General features: G+C 40.9%; 1 protein-coding gene across 2 annotated transcripts in view; it reads left to right on the top strand.

Annotated features, from left to right (window-relative positions):
* The window catches only part of LOC138259630 (protein FAM98A-like), a 73260-nt gene that overhangs the window by 24037 nt on the left and 33161 nt on the right, over positions 1 to 16062 (top strand). For both annotated transcript variants that reach the window (XM_069207480.1, XM_069207479.1), the window contains exons 3-4: positions 2308 to 2442; positions 12811 to 12995. In XM_069207480.1, the coding sequence (XP_069063581.1) occupies positions 2308 to 2442; positions 12811 to 12995 (320 nt within the window). The remainder of the gene's footprint in view (positions 1 to 2307; positions 2443 to 12810; positions 12996 to 16062) is intronic.

Genomic DNA, 16062 nt, shown 5'->3' with positions numbered 1-16062 from the left:
CGTGATGATTTAGCAGTGGTTACGGTGATAGTTTGAATGATCACTGTTGGATACATTGTGAAGTGGAAAAGCAGAACTTCAATTGAGACAGCGGTGGTCAGCTGATGGCAGTAGGGCCAGGCATAGAAGGATGATTTATATAGCATGATATAAAGTTTTTTTCTTTTAGCTCCCCACTTGAGAGAGCCTCCTGGCTGTACTATAGCTCTGGCGGCCTGTATTTCTTGGGCCTATACTACCTATCAGCAGTGTTTCTTAGATTTCTTTCTCTGTCCTCGAAAGTGTTTGGCGAAAATAGGCTAGACAAGGTAAATATATTTTGTAGTTTAAGGTTGATGAAGGATAATGCTGTCCAGCTGATGCCCTCTGAACGGTGAATTAATTGTCTTTCTTCTACAAAGTAGAATGCTTGATCATCATTGTTCCCTTATGAGTGTTTGTCGTGGAATTATTATTTTATTGTGGAACCTCTTGCCTTTTATATACATTTGATTTTTGCTACTTTAGAGAAATTCATCACCCTACCTAGAGGGTGTCCAACAATTCATTAATTTATGGTGTTCTGTTGGAATTTTCCTACTGCTAATGTTCACAGGGTAGTGTGAGTGGCAGGGAAATATTTGTGAATTCCTCTAGTTTTGGGGTTTGGGAAATGCATGATTTCCTCATGGGAAACTATAACACGCTTTCTTTCTGCATCAGGTCAATTTGCTTTCAGATCCCAATTTCACCTACGGGCCTCTTTGCTTACCAGAAAAGAAAGACTGCAGCCCAGGATTAGTATTAATGTGATCTAGAAGCTAAACTGCTGGGGACCTGAGTTCTGATCTTAGAGTTGTCTTTTGATTACAATCATGTAATTCTGAGGAGAACACGTAATTTCCCAGTGCCTAAAGTATGTGAAATGGATTGTAAATATGTGAAATGTAAATGTGTAATTTAAATGTAAAATCCCCATTTGATCTGCATTACTTCACAGCCAGGTTTGTTCTGTATAAATAACAAATGTATCAATGCATAGTTGACTAGTACCTGCGGACTAGTCCTGTTCATCCTGAACCCCTTTAAATATACTGGACTTGGGCAAACTGATCATGTTGTCTTCTCCACCTACAAGATCTGAGGGTAGAGTACATTCAATGCCTCAGAAAAGATGAGTATGACTCCAAGGGCGAGATAGGATGAAGAAGACTTGGAGTACCAGTGAACTAGTAAGACCAGGTTAGATCTGCATCGTAACTTCAAACGCTGCAGATTTGTCATGGTCTGGCGCATCAGATCATCTGCTTGCGGATCTTCGTGAATTTCTGACTTGAGATTAGCTTCCCAGTAGTGCACAGATGGACAGTCAGAATGCGAGGATGAGAATATTAGCCTGACAGTATGATTGAATCAGCCCCGCTAGTTCAGAGAGCTTGACAGCTTCTGCTAGTTTTCACCGGCAACATTACTTTCTGCTTCCATCTTAAAATGTTCCTTTCTTCCATTTGTGAGAAAAGTAAGTTGCCACAAGGAGCTCTTTGTATAGTTTGGCTCTCATGAGTCAGGCTGTTATCTTCAGTACATGGCAAGTAAAAAAAAAAAATGGGGGGGAGGGGCTTTTTAAAAAGTGAACCAGTTTTCAGTCTTTCATGTCCCTGTGTGACTATTGTAGGTATATTTTGCCTATGTGACTTATAGACGTCGATTTTCCATGTGAGACATTTATCAGATAGCAGACGTTTAAAACACTTTAAAGCCTAGGGTGTTTTTTGCAGGATTCCTCCGTTTGGGTTTGTCATCGCCCACCAAAACTGGATTTTGCATTATTGTATTATTTATAGTTCTTCAGTGGCTCTTTACAGCTGCTCCTATTTGCTGATTACCCGCTTCCTGATAATATTTTTTCATATGATCCCATACTTTCTTGCCTTGTTAAGCCTGTTATCCCCGATCCATTTCCACAAGTACTTCCACTTTTTAAATATGTATTTGGTATTCAGTAAATACTCTTCTGAGTTTGCATCATTCTGGATTTAACTTTATTGAATTGTGCTTAGCCAATCCTTGTTATCTTCTGAAAAAACATAAGCTGTGCCCAACTACTAATAAAAGTGACTTTTGGAATTTATAGCTTAACCTGCGGAGGTCTGTTATCCCCGACCAATCTCGTTCACTTACACCTTTTACAGACTGAATCCATTTCTCACACTATGTCATTCAATAGAAGTGTTCCATTAATTACTATATTGGAGGGAGTGAGAGTTCCTTCAAGTGTAGAAAGTATATTGTACTGCCCTGAAAGCAATCTGTGTGTTCTCCCAACAGGTCCAGAGGATGCTGATACCTTCCAGTTGGAGATGAGTGGTGTACTCAGTGAGTTGTGCTGCCCGTACCCCACACTGACTACAGGGAGTGTTACTTCAAGGCTGACCACTATGGAGAACTGCTGCTTATTGCTGAGTAGGTAAAATTTATCATCTTTGCTGTAACAAAATCAGTGCAGCATTTGGGGTGGGAAAATATTAAACAACATAAACAACTGCAAGGGGACACAGCACTTGCCCAGAAAATCATTGAGTTTTATCATATACTGATGTTTTTTTTAATCCCCATGTGAGCTTTCAGTCACGCAAAGATCCAAATGCACCTAAACTAAATTGGTTGGCAGACATTAACAACTTCCTTAGTTAAATATTTCTCTCGATATATGGGACCAAATAGTAAGGCTTTCAGTCTTTTTTTTTTTCACCTCCAGGTAGAGCCTCCTCATATTAGACCTCAACACACTCTGAGGATAATACCAATTAAATACCTACCTGCAATGTTTCCTGCAGTTGTGACCAGTTTACAAATCTTTAAGTTGACAAATCTTTAAAGTCTACATGGGCGCCAGTAGGCAGTCAGTGGAGTCTTCATTGTATACAACCAATATAGGTGTAATGCATTACCCATGCTAACACCCTAGTTACATGATATTGGATTCTTAAAGGCCCGCAGCTCTCATTTTAATGGCTGCATTGAAGAAAGAGTTGCAGCATTATAAGTCCCAACCCAAAATAACTGTGGTAATAGTTGCCATCTGTCTCACTTCCAGAAAAGTATCTAACTTCACCAGTGTCCTTATGTAAAAGTAACCGTTCTTGCTTAGCCGATTTACATACGTGCAGAGCTGGGGGTAAAGTCCTCTAATTCGGGGTTCTTGCATTAATATACAGGGAGTGCAGAATTATTAGGCAAATGAGTATTTTGACCACATCATCCTCTTTATGCATGTTGTCTTACTCCAAGCTGTATAGGCTCGAAAGCCTACTACCAATTAAGCATATTAGGTGATGTGCATCTCTGTAATGAGAAGGGGTGTGGTCTAATGACATCAACACCCTATATCAGGTGTGCATAATTATTAGGCAACTTCCTTTCCTTTGGCAAAATGGGTCAAAAGAAGGACTTGACAGGCTCAGAAAAGTCAAAAATAGTGAGATATCTTGCAGAGGGATGCAGCACTCTTAAAATTGCAAAGCTTCTGAAGCGTGATCATCGAACAATCAAGCGTTTCATTCAAAATAGTCAACAGGGTCGCAAGAAGCGTGTGGAAAAACCAAGGCGCAAAATAACTGCCCATGAACTGAGAAAAGTCAAGCGTGCAGCTGCCACGATGCCACTTGCCACCAGTTTGGCCATATTTCAGAGCTGCAACATCACTGGAGTGCCCAAAAGCACAAGGTGTGCAATACTCAGAGACATGGCCAAGGTAAGAAAGGCTGAAAGACGACCACCACTGAACAAGACACACAAGCTGAAACGTCAAGACTGGGCCAAGAAATATCTCAAGACTGATTTTTCTAAGGTTTTATGGACTGATGAAATGAGAGTGAGTCTTGATGGGCCAGATGGATGGGCCCGTGGCTGGATTGGTAAAGGGCAGAGAGCTCCAGTCCGACTCAGACGCCAGCAAGGTGGAGGTGGAGTACTGGTTTGGGCTGGTATCATCAAAGATGAGCTTGTGGGGCCTTTTCGGGTTGAGGATGGAGTCAAGCTCAACTCCCAGTCCTACTGCTAGTTCCTGGAAGACACCTTCTTCAAGCAGTGGTACAGGAAGAAGTCTGCATCCTTCAAGAAAAACATGATTTTCATGCAGGACAATGCTCCATCACACGCGTCCAAGTACTCCACAGCGAGGCTGGCAAGAAAGGGTATAAAAGAAGGAAATCTAATGACATGGCCTCCTTGTTCACCTGATCTGAACCCCATTGAGAACCTGTGGTCCATCATCAAATGTGAGATTTACAAGGAGGGAAAACAGTACACCTCTCTGAACAGTGTCTGGGAGGCTGTGGTTGCTGCTGCACGCAATGTTGATGGTGAACAGATCAAAACACTGACAGAATCCATGGATGGCAGGCTTTTGAGTGTCCTTGCAAAGAAAGGTGGCTATATTGGTCACTGATTTTTTTTTTTTTTTTTTTTGAATGTCAGAAATGTATATTTGTGAATGTTGAGATGTTATATTGGTTTCACTGGTAATAATAAATAATTGAAATGGGTATATATATTTTTTTGTTGAGTTGCCTAATAATTATGCACAGTAATAGTCACCTGCACACACAGATATCCCCCTAACATAGCTAAAACTAAAAACAAACTAAAAACTACTTCCAAAAATATTCAGCTTTGATATTAATGAGTTTTTTGGGTTCATTGAGAACATGGTTGTTGTTCAATAATAAAATTAATCCTCAAAAATACAACTTGCCTAATAATTCTGCACTCCCTGTATATCCCAGTCACGTAGTGATTTGACAGTGATATAACAGGAAACATTATAGCTGAATCCATTGAGCGTTAAAGACAAGACAGCTGGTCTTGCTTAGGCTTAGTGATGTAATTCATTGAATTTTATGACAACATCATTAGTACTGTTACAGAGTAGAACTATTAGTTGGGTATTTCCAGCAGATATATGGAGTCCCATACAACTTTTTCCATTCAGGCATAAGGGCATTTTGCCTATTTTAGGCAATAGCTTTGGTGTAGATTTGGAGTCCCTCAAATATAACAACACCAAAGTTTTATAAATTGTATCTAAATCTGAAAGCACATTTTTGGGACTCCACTTCATCCATCCTTAGCAGGACCTCTCACTCGCCCTTTATTCATTGATCAAACTCTGTCAAAATTGTCCAAGTAATATTATATAGTTTGTAAAGTTTACTGCATATGTCATGACTAACCAATTGAAATTATAGACTCTTAAAAATGATCACATCATTGTGTACAGTTGCAGTAAAGGTTTGTGCTTCACACTTGTGATTTCTACATAATAGTTTTTTCAATAGGTAGTACACACACTGATAAAATAAAGTATCTGAAAAACAAACCACTCTTTAGTTCTTTGTGTCTTATGCTTGAATTGGAAATTCTGCAAAATATTTTTTGTGATAATAGTAATAAAGTACATCTTTATGACACCGCTAAGGCTCAGCTGCATCTCTGTACTTAACATTGATAACTCATTGCATATGGAATCTCTTTTTGCATCCCTGACTAACATGTGCAACCCTTGACTAATTTGTTCCCAACCCAAGAATATGGGGTTCTGCATCAAAGTTTAAAGCATGTATTTGGTGAAGAGTGGTCAAGTGCTTCAAAAATTACAAGTGGTGATCCCAAAGCACACAAAAAGCAGGAACTGCTGGATGAGAAGTTCATCATAATTAAATATCATGGTTGCCTTTCGCATTCATTGCCTTTTTGGTCTGGCAAACTTACATCCAGCTGTTCCTGAAATAAAAGACAGAGGACCCGATTTAGTTTTTGCCGGAGGGGTTACTCATCACAACTGTGATGGATATCCCGTTCGCCGAAATATAAATCCCATTATTCACTATTGGATTTATATTTTGGCGGACAGGATGTCCGTCACTGTTATGACAGAGTAGCCCATCCACTGACACCTGAATCAGGCCCAAAATGTGGGTTTTCTATACGTGTGTGCCAGTGCAATACATTAGTATTTTTCTTCACAATCTCCAGTTTAAAAAAGGGCATCCATTGCAAACAAAATTCATTTTTTAAATAGACATGTGTTATTTAGATGCATTCACAGCAGATGCGTGCTTCCACTCCCTGCCTAAATCTTGGGGGTGGGGGGAGCAGCACAGCTTGGAATCTGATGCTTCAGTATGCATAGGTGGGTGGATCAAAGGCCCATTCACTTACATATTTCTCTCCTCAGTCTGTCACGCAGACGGGACAGAGATATACATTCGAAAATGTCTTTACAAGCAGTCACATTGCATGGTCAGGACCAGAGGGATCTAAATACACCACGGCCTGTGAGGCTTTGGGATGTTGTACAGTGACCAGGAAAAATGTGTACAACACACTATATGCCTTGTCCAAGGTTGGGGAGTTGAAAAAGATAGCATAGTTCAGCTTACGGTTGCTATTGTGAACTTGGCACAAGAACAGCTCACAGGCGCCTCTCTTGCTGGACGTCTATCCATTACCACAAGCCACTGAGTAGTGGGCACCTTCATCGCCATTGTAATGCTATTGCTGTGGTGAACATGATGCAAGGCCAGCCAGCCTCCAGCTGTCCCACTCACCAGTGGATGGCATCATTTTGTGGGCCACAGCAGAGCGGGCCACTTCTATGTCCTCCGTTGGCCTGCAATATAATATTGTCAATGGATGAGTGAGTAGCTGTTAACTGTCCCCCAAACCCCCTGCCTCACACTTGGAAAAGGTGAAGGGGATGACGTGGACACATGCTCCCCCTGCTTTTTTGACAAGTCGGAGCTGGGATCAAACTACCCATGCCCTTGGGCAAGGCAGTGGTTGGTTTATTTCTTCAAGACGTTTTTATTAATTTAACACATAAAAAAAACAGGTTTTCAGTGGTAACCTATGGCTTTCAGTGGCATGTCTCTGGGAGGACTGAGCAGGTAGTGGCAGCATACCTAGAGGAAATTATTTTACAACGGTAAATACATTTCAGAAGGCACGTGCCTAGGAAGGACACTGTCAGTCATAGTATGTTATTACCTCAATTAGGGACATATCATGTCTAGTGTTTCACAGCCACATCTATGCACACGGTATGATCAAGGCAGCAAAAACCGCAGACAAAAACATTTATTTCTTGAAATACTTAAACCTGAAAAATTCCAAAACGTTTAAACATGCCTTTTCTTGCCTAGCTCCAAGACCGTAAAACTTTGTCCCGGTGTACCAGGCAAAGTCCTAACCTCCTTGCATTTCACGAGGGTCTCAAAACTCATTTCCACAGAATTTACCCCGATTAATATTCCACATCTGCCTCCTTCCCTGCTCCAGTTCATGTTTTATGTAATTGGTCAGAGGTCACAGGTATTGGAGTGAAGTTCTTATGTTTTTACCTCTCTGCTTGATACTTCCCTTCCAGATAAGTTCCCTGTTACAAACATGTTTTTAATAGTCTTTGCCAACTGTATTATCTGTAAAGCTCTCTGCTGTCCCAGTAGCTATGTCTACACTGTACAAATACTTTAAACAAATAAATTTGAGTTTCACCCTTGAGTAGAATCAAGCCATCACCAATGACATTAGATTGTCCAGTTATTTAAGTATGTCTTTGAAAAAGGAGTATAGAGCACTGTAATACAAACACATAGTGAGCATCACCATCTTGACACATGCAGTGTGCCCATCGCAGGCAATGACTGTGTGACACAGAAGGAGCCTGGGTTGCCCAGACCCTGTAGTACTTTTCCAGTGTTAACATCTAGCTAATTGCCAAGATACTAGAATTCCTTTGGCTGCCATGTGAGATCCACGTCCAGAAGTTGCTCCTCGGCATTTCCCACCATCAAACACATAGGTATAAGTCAAGACTTAGGCCACTTTCTGTGTGCGGATGAAACAAACATCAAAGGAGGCATGGATGCTACCGGGTCCCCCTGGCCAATCAGGCAGATCACTGTATTGTTGGCATAGAGAGACCCGTCGTTTTTGGCTTCCCCAGTACAGCTGGTCCCCCTCGTACTTTATCAGAGCATATGTGCCGACAGTTCTATTATTAAGGGTGAAAAGATGTGGCGACAGCGGAAAACCCCGTTGCCTGCCCCGCTTCATAGTCTGGCTCTGAGATCTCACCACTTGTTTACAACCTTGATAATGGCAATGCGGAGAATGGTCATCCAGTTTATGAGTTAAGGCCCAAATTAAATTGATGCAGGACGTGCAACGGGAACCTTCTTGTGAGAGAATAAAAGCCTTTCTCAAAAACAGAGCGGTTTGGTCCCTCTTGTCTAAAAGTAAATAGAGTTTAAGTGTGTGCCAGTCACCTAAGAGTTGCATTGTATTTATGTGGGTGACAAACCTGGATTGATCAGGCAAGTCAGAGTCATCAGTACCCTCCGCAAACGTGATAACAATGCTTTCCTCAGCATTTGTAAGTCGACATTAATCATGAATGGCTTTTGGAAGGGTGCATGGCCTGGTTTTGCCACCACCTTTGTAAGGACTTCCCTCGTTGTGTCTAGCAGTATCCCTCCCCTGTGGGCTTCTGAGTGTTCCTCTAGCAGCTTATCTACAATGATGTCTGATGTACACTGATAGAAACTCCACAGGAAGGCTGTCGGAGCAAGTTATCTTCTTTGTCTGGGTATTATAGAGTGATGCCCGGAGCTCCTTCATACTCAGCAGCATTTCAAGCAGTTCTCTCTCTTCTGTGTAATTTAGGGTAATCTAACAATCTCAAGATAAATTTGCATTGGATAAACGTCAGCATGGGGCAGCTGGGAATACAATCACTTTAAGTATTCATTGAACAGTTCGTTTATACTATATACACATATGAGTATGTACATATCTGCCTTGTTTATTAGTGAAACATAGTATATTCAGATGGGTTCTCTGAATTTTATGGTAAAACACGCGTTCTGATGATTTTGTTTCCCTCTTCACACAACCATTGCCTGTAGGAAATACAAGTAAATCAAACTAGGGAATGGTAAACCGTAGACAGCTTTTTTTATCAACATCTCCAATATTTTCTGGTGTGTGAGAGCCTCCATCTTCTTTCCTGCTATCTTATCTTCAGTATGCCTTATATCTTTCTCCATCTTCACTCTGATCCTGCACTTCTTACAAGTACAGGCACCATACATAGCAGTCCTCATTGGTTGGCAAGTGATGCTCACATTCCTTTAGAACATCTGTACAGTATTCTTGAACTTGTATAGTGCCAATCCTTTAAACAACAGGTCGGGATACATGCTCTCCTGGTACCACAGGTGTACGCTAACTTGAGTGGGGAATGATCAGTCAGTAAATAGCCTTGGCACACTGATCACCAATGTCCCCAGTGACAAGGATATCAAGATTATTAACATTAATAGTTCTTTTAGAAACCTCAGAATTCCACCCCGTACGGGCAAAATGGTGATATTAAGGAACAATGTTCCGTGCCTTATTGCATTTTGTGAAGTCTCACAAAATACATCCATAAATACCAAACAGATGGATACCTAGATATACAAAAATAAACTCCTTTAACAAAACAATGCAATGCAAAAAACGCTGTCCTATAGTAACATGGCCATTCCAGTATACATGTCATGAACAACACAACAAACCAACAGCTGATTTCCTCAATCTCGCATATTTTCATATGATACCAATCCTTGCTTAATTATAGAAACTGAATGTGCCTACTTTAGGGCGTGCTACATCACGCCACCAGAACCCAGGGAAATGGAGAATTTGGCCGTGACAAGTGCAGTTACACCTTATGACATTTTATAAGATGGCCCCTGGTAAATCATCTAGAGATATATAATTTTCAGTGTATTAATGTATTTGATTTATTTGTTGTGGTACTGTATTTTATTCCATATCCTTGATTGATGACTATTCCTCAGTTGTGACAGTGTTGACAGGAAGAAGTTATCCTGTTTTTTCACTATCCTATATTGTATTGACACTGCTTGATGTTTTTCTTTTTTATTGTGTTACATGAATTACAGATATGTAATTTGTACCACTGGAGTTAACCAGTACTTTGATTTCTTCTCTTCAGAAGAAGGATTCAACTGAGACTGTTCTCATATGATGGATTGTAACCTGTAATTAATTTTATCCTAGTTTATTGTAATGTGAACTGATGATGTTCAGAAAATTGGAAATGCCAACTAACATCTGATTATTTAATTAATTTGGGTAGTTTGATCATACAGCATAGCTGATACTTTCCACCTGTCCACTCCATATGTGGCAGTTCTGGCGTATTTAGTTCTTAATTGCACAGTTGAACTGGTTTTCAAACTGTAGTGGATGTGATGGGTAATGCAAGTCAATGCCCGTGCAAGGCTGTAGACTCTATTTTGTTGAGAAACATTTCAAAATTTAACGTAACACATTACAAAAGGCCCTTGAACAACCATACTGCTATGTCGGAATGTTCCCTACCCTTAAAGTCTGGAATAAGCTGTGTAATTGCCCTTATAGACTGATGTAAATCACAGTCCTCTGCTGACAACTCTCAGTGATTGTTGGTGCACGCAGTGCTTAAATTGTGGAGGTGATGCGCACCAGCAGTCATTTTTGGGACTGGGACGTATTTTCCACCAAGAGAGAACAAGCACAAAAGTGAAAAAGAGACATGTAACAAAGGGAGAAAGCTGGAATGAAGAATAGTCTACAAGCATGAGATAAAGAGAGATGGATCTTAGGTGCTGTAAAAAAGAGTCATGACGTGGAATAAAACCAACCTAGCCTTAGTATTTGGTGACCCTGGCATTCAGCAACCCTTTTATTTTCAAATTAAGCACTGAGTGTATTCCTCTCTAAACAGGACAGAGTTAGGTGCTATTCCACGACTGATGATCGCTCTGTCTTCAGAGACTTGACTTAGACCTCTGTGCTTCTCCCAGTGGTGTGCTGCCTAGGGATCCTGGCACTAAATTGAGTTCTGAACTGTTGTTGGGGGCTAAATAAGAAAGGGGTAATTGTAGAATGACAGACATAGGGCATGTCTGAACAAAGCCCCAGTAAAGCTCTGGGGAGGTATTTCTGAAGTATGGAAGCCATCTCGACCTAGAACAGAGTACTGGCATTCCTTCTGGGACCGGAATCCTACATGTCAGCGCTAATTGTGGATGAATAGTTGCCTTCTGGGATCTGCACTTGGACAGTGCTGTCGCTGTATTACTCTTTGTTCCCCAAGGGGCTGGATGAGGCTTAGATTTGATAAGTGCCCCAGGCCAGAAAAAAATGTTCGTCAGTACCTTTGTGCGGGATTTTAGTCGTGGACTCCACGCTTCAAAATTATGTTGCATTCTATTATAAACATGCTCTTAACCAACATTTGAAGTTTTCATTATTATGATAGTTAATCCAGATTAACAAAGTCATGTTATTACTGTAGGAGAGATACTTTCATTCTCCTGCAGAGATGCATTTGACACTAATTCGGCAATCGTGTACAAAGGCATTGACACTTGAAAACCGGCAGTGAGTAGTAGTTACGTGAACATCCTATTAACTTACATTATCCTTGAACCTAGCACTTTATTAAAGATCCTTCAAATTTTATTCAAAGTGCGTCTTGATAAGGCATAAATAGCAATGTAAAGCTGCCCAGAATGCACGTTTTTGAAGGTTAGCTAGGGGACCCTAAAACTTTAAAACTTCTTAGAGTTAATAAATACATATAAACCTCGAATAATCCATAAACTGTAGGGATCAGTAAAAGAATCTTGGTGCTCAGCCCCTATGCTGACCAGATTCAGAATGGTAGTGACATATTTCTGTTAAATGTACACGAAATACATAAAGAACGGTGTGTTTGAAATCATTTTAAGCCTTACTGATGCTGCAGTGCTATTTGTTATTGTTATTCCTTACTATGTGCAAGTAACTTCAACATAGATGTTGAAGCCCTTAAAAGGTAGTCAGATACAAGTTCCTACTTTTAAAGTCTTTCAGATTATTTTACAGGCTGGTTTGCATTAACACATACACTAACGTGGAGCATACTGCATATGATAATCTTGGTGAGACTTGTTACTTCATACTGTAGCTTTCTTACTAATGTGTCTATGTTTACAACTTGACCACTGTGGGTTTAACTTTGAATGTCTCAAAGAGTTGTAGTTCTCCCCCTTAGAAAACCACTGCCCTTTCTTTATTGTAACCTTGGGGCTCCAATGCATCTATATCAGCTTGTGGAAAAGAACTTGCCCAGGATAAACACCAAAAATGTGTTATTTAAAGACATTCTTGTATTTGGAGGATTCAGTTAGTATGATGTACTAGTAATTAGGTGGAACGTAGCGCTGGGTCTCTACCCATATGGCCCCGGTTGCTGTTTGCTGTTTGCTGATTGTTTAAATACACAGTCTATGTCAACCCCCACAGCCAGGTGGGTTTTATGTTGTGTTGGCTGTTCACACGTGTAAAGATTTCATTTTATGGTCTTGTGAGGATGTGTGCTGTAGCAGGTCCATACCCCGAGTTATGTAATGTTTGACTCTTGAGCTCGGTATTGTTTCCTTTATCCCAGCTCTTTGGCTTGATGCCTTGGGAGATCCTTAAAAATATTCCTTTAACATTAATAACCAAATATATTCTGGGTCTCTGAATGAGCATCACTCGAATGACTGGGCACATGAACCTTTATCTGCAGTGGGCATAGACCCAATGTTGTTTGTGAGTACACTGACAGTGAATTAAGCCAATAAATATTCCTTCCTGCACTTTAGCACTGTATAAACTAACTTAATGCAGTAATGCAAGCTCTCCAACTGTTTGCATAAAGGGTTTCACAGTGCATTCTCTCTTGAGCCTTTCTGTGTTCAGAACTGCAAGCTGCCAGGCTCCTGAACAGTAGACAGAACACTCGACCCAAACAATCAGAGGAGAAAAATGATGTTGTCCACAAAGAACTGCAGCTAATTCGACAGGCTCTGGGCATGCCACCAGCCCCCAACACTCCTGAATTACAACAGCTCAGTGAGGTGGAAGCCAAGGTAAGAACAGTACCATCTATAAAACAAAGAAAGTGAATGAATAGTTTGTAATAACCTTAAACTCGAAATAATTATATTTGCAATGCATCAGAAGTAGTGCCAATAGGAACTACTTGTGAGAAGCACTGTGTCACTTTCATCAAGGCCTGCAAAGAGGACAATCTGGACAAAATAATGAATGGGAAGATGGTCGCCAGTCCAGAACTATCTTCCCATCAGGAGGTTACGCCAGTGGCAGAAGCAGTAGAGGATGGGAGGAGGATATATAGGTGAAGGTTATCCATTTTCCGATTCATGACTGGAAAGGGAACTAAATGTGTTCAAGGAAAAATGGAGAGAGATTACCTAGGACCCAGGGCTTCTAGAAACAGTGCAGGTGTTTCACATAGAATTTCACAGGTCCCTTTAGTACAGGCGGTGAAACCATACACCTAAACAAGGAAATGTGCCTTATAGATAGGGAGAAACCAGAAATGGAGAACAAAGGAGCTATTGGCAGATGAGTATTGCCCCTGAAATTGTTTGAGCCATATCTATTTAGTAGAGATAAAAGATGAAGTGTATAGACCTGCTATAAATTTGAGGAAGTTCAACAAATGGCTGATAACCTGCCATTTTAAGATAAAGGGCATTCATCTGTTGTGGAATGTACTCTTCCCAGGAACTGGATAGCCAGGCTGAACCTGAAGGATGCCTACCTGGCTGTTCCCATCTTTGCTCCACATGTTTTTTTTCAACTCATGTTGAGCGAACGGCTATAGGAGTTTCTGTTTGTTCCATTTGGACTGTAATCTGCTCAGTGGTGCTTCAACAACTTCCTCCAACTGGCGGTGGAATACTTGAGGATGAAAGGCATCAGGTTAATTGTTTACCTGGATGGCATCTTGCTCATGGATCAGCGCCCACACAATTAAGTACAATTTGAACTCGGCTATTGCATTACTTGAGGACCTGGGGTCCGTAATAAATCTGACGTCAGGCCTAATTGTGAAGTGATCCTTGACTTTTCTGGGCTTCACAAGACTCCGTGGTTGCCAGCATCAGCCATTCTGTGAAGAAGATGGCTGAAATCATAAAGGATTTGAGGAAGGTTTTCAGAAGAGAGATAGTGTGCCTTAGGTGACTGGCCAGGGTATTTGGGATAGTGGAGTGTTTAATTCCATTCATTTTCCATGCCCTGTTCACTGCAGTGCCCATCGGAGGTTGAAGGTATCTCATCTTAAAAGGGGCATGAAGTATTTGGAGAGGATACAACTGTTTCAGAAGGTTAACACAGAGAGAGAAAGGAGGGCAAAAAATTAGGGAGAATAATACGGTCCAGTGCACTAACTCCCAAGGTAAACCTAATCTACAAACCAAGGTACACTGTTGAGAAATTTGAGGCTGCACTCAACCAATTTGGGTTGGACTCTACGGTCCCCACAAGGGCTAGCTTATTAGGAGCAATAGCCCTCTATCTCCATTAGGTGACATGCTTCATCATCGAGCCATGCTCCTCGTCAGACAGCACAGCAATACCTGATGGGCCCTTCGAGAGGGCCCTTTACCAGAGATTTTTTTAAAGAGAATGCTGGTGGTGAATTGCTGTGTGAGGAACTGAAAGAAGTGTGCTAAAATTGGTTATGTAACCAAAGCAGGCGCAGTTCCTCTTTTAGGGCTGCGGGGACTCCCCTCTGAAATTCCTACACATTTATATAAAAAATATTAAATAGATCGATTTGTTTAGAGATACAATCGTATCGCCAAACATATCGCTGCACTTAAGTCTGGGCTGTCTGCCCGCCTCGCTTTGAAGCATGAGATTAAAGCCAGGCAGTAAATCAACTTTTTACACTGTGACGCACAACGCTGGGCTGAGTGCTCTAAAGCCCTTCATTTCCATTGTGGTCTATGGCAGTATCCACTATAGGCCACAGACACTTTTAGCGTCCTGATTTTGGGCGGTGGAGTCTTCATCCCTGCGTGAAGGCAGCCATCTGTCATTAACAGGCATAGATCCCACCCTTGAAAAATTCGTCATTCAGTAGGATCGGTTACAAGTATTGTGATTTAGTGCATTGTCTTCGGCAATGGTAAGTTTATAATGCTAATCTTATGTTATTTTTATTGTATTGGGACCCCTTGTCAAGCTAACATCCCCTTGCGACACTCCGAGCCCTAACTGCAGATCGCTCGCTCCTTTAGAAGTGAAGCTACTGTATTTGTTTCTAGTGAAACTGTTCCAAAAGACGAGCAGGGTTCTTGCTATCTTGCAAAATGGATCCAAATATCCAAGTCAAGCGCAAAGGAAGAAATACATGCTTACAGTAAATGCAGTTATCTGCTGTATGGTGTTAAAACTGGCCCTATCTTCATACTCTTAACATTAATGTCACAAACATGGATTGATATGCGAACAATGAATGTTAAAATGTGTGTCAGCCATTTAGTTCCCCTTATTTCACATGTTTTGTCATTCCCCAAGATAGTTAGCTGTTTCATCATGCTGTATTTCTGTGTATTGTATTACTCTTGCATAGTGCATACTTTGACTCGTGCCAGGTGTTTATGAGGGGTTTTGATTGAGAGTGCTGAGGCGGAAGGCAAAGCAAAGTGCCTAACAGTGGGTTGATCTCTCTGCAGAGCACACAGTACAATGGTCATGTATTCCAGTTGCGTGAAGGGTTGCGTAGAGGTCAAAATATTTAGAATGCAAAAGCAAAATTAAATAAAGTACTTAAATGTGAATGAGTGCAGTGTATGTTTGTGGTGGCAAAATGAGGGATATGTGAGGGAGTGCATTTGAGGGAGAGGGAAAAGAGGGTGCTGAAGAGGAAAGAGAGGAGGTTGAAAATATGCAGATGGATGAGATGGAAAGAGGAAAAAGGGCAAATATATCGAACGTAAAGCACACATAACTGAAGGCGATACTCCTTCCATAGGCCTCAATAATATTTAATTCACAGTCTCGCAGTTTCAGAATTGAAACATTTCCAATGCTAACTATTTACAACTAATCATTGTTGTTAATCATTTATCTTAAACAGCTAACAGCCATTGACAAAGCCAATAGTAATGACAGGTTTTA

Source organism: Pleurodeles waltl, chromosome 9 (assembly GCF_031143425.1).
Source record: "Pleurodeles waltl isolate 20211129_DDA chromosome 9, aPleWal1.hap1.20221129, whole genome shotgun sequence".
In the NCBI taxonomy this organism is placed as follows: domain Eukaryota; kingdom Metazoa; phylum Chordata; class Amphibia; order Caudata; family Salamandridae; genus Pleurodeles; species Pleurodeles waltl.
The sequence above is the reverse complement of the archived record's forward strand: the minus strand, read 5'-3'. Positions and strand labels throughout refer to the sequence as shown.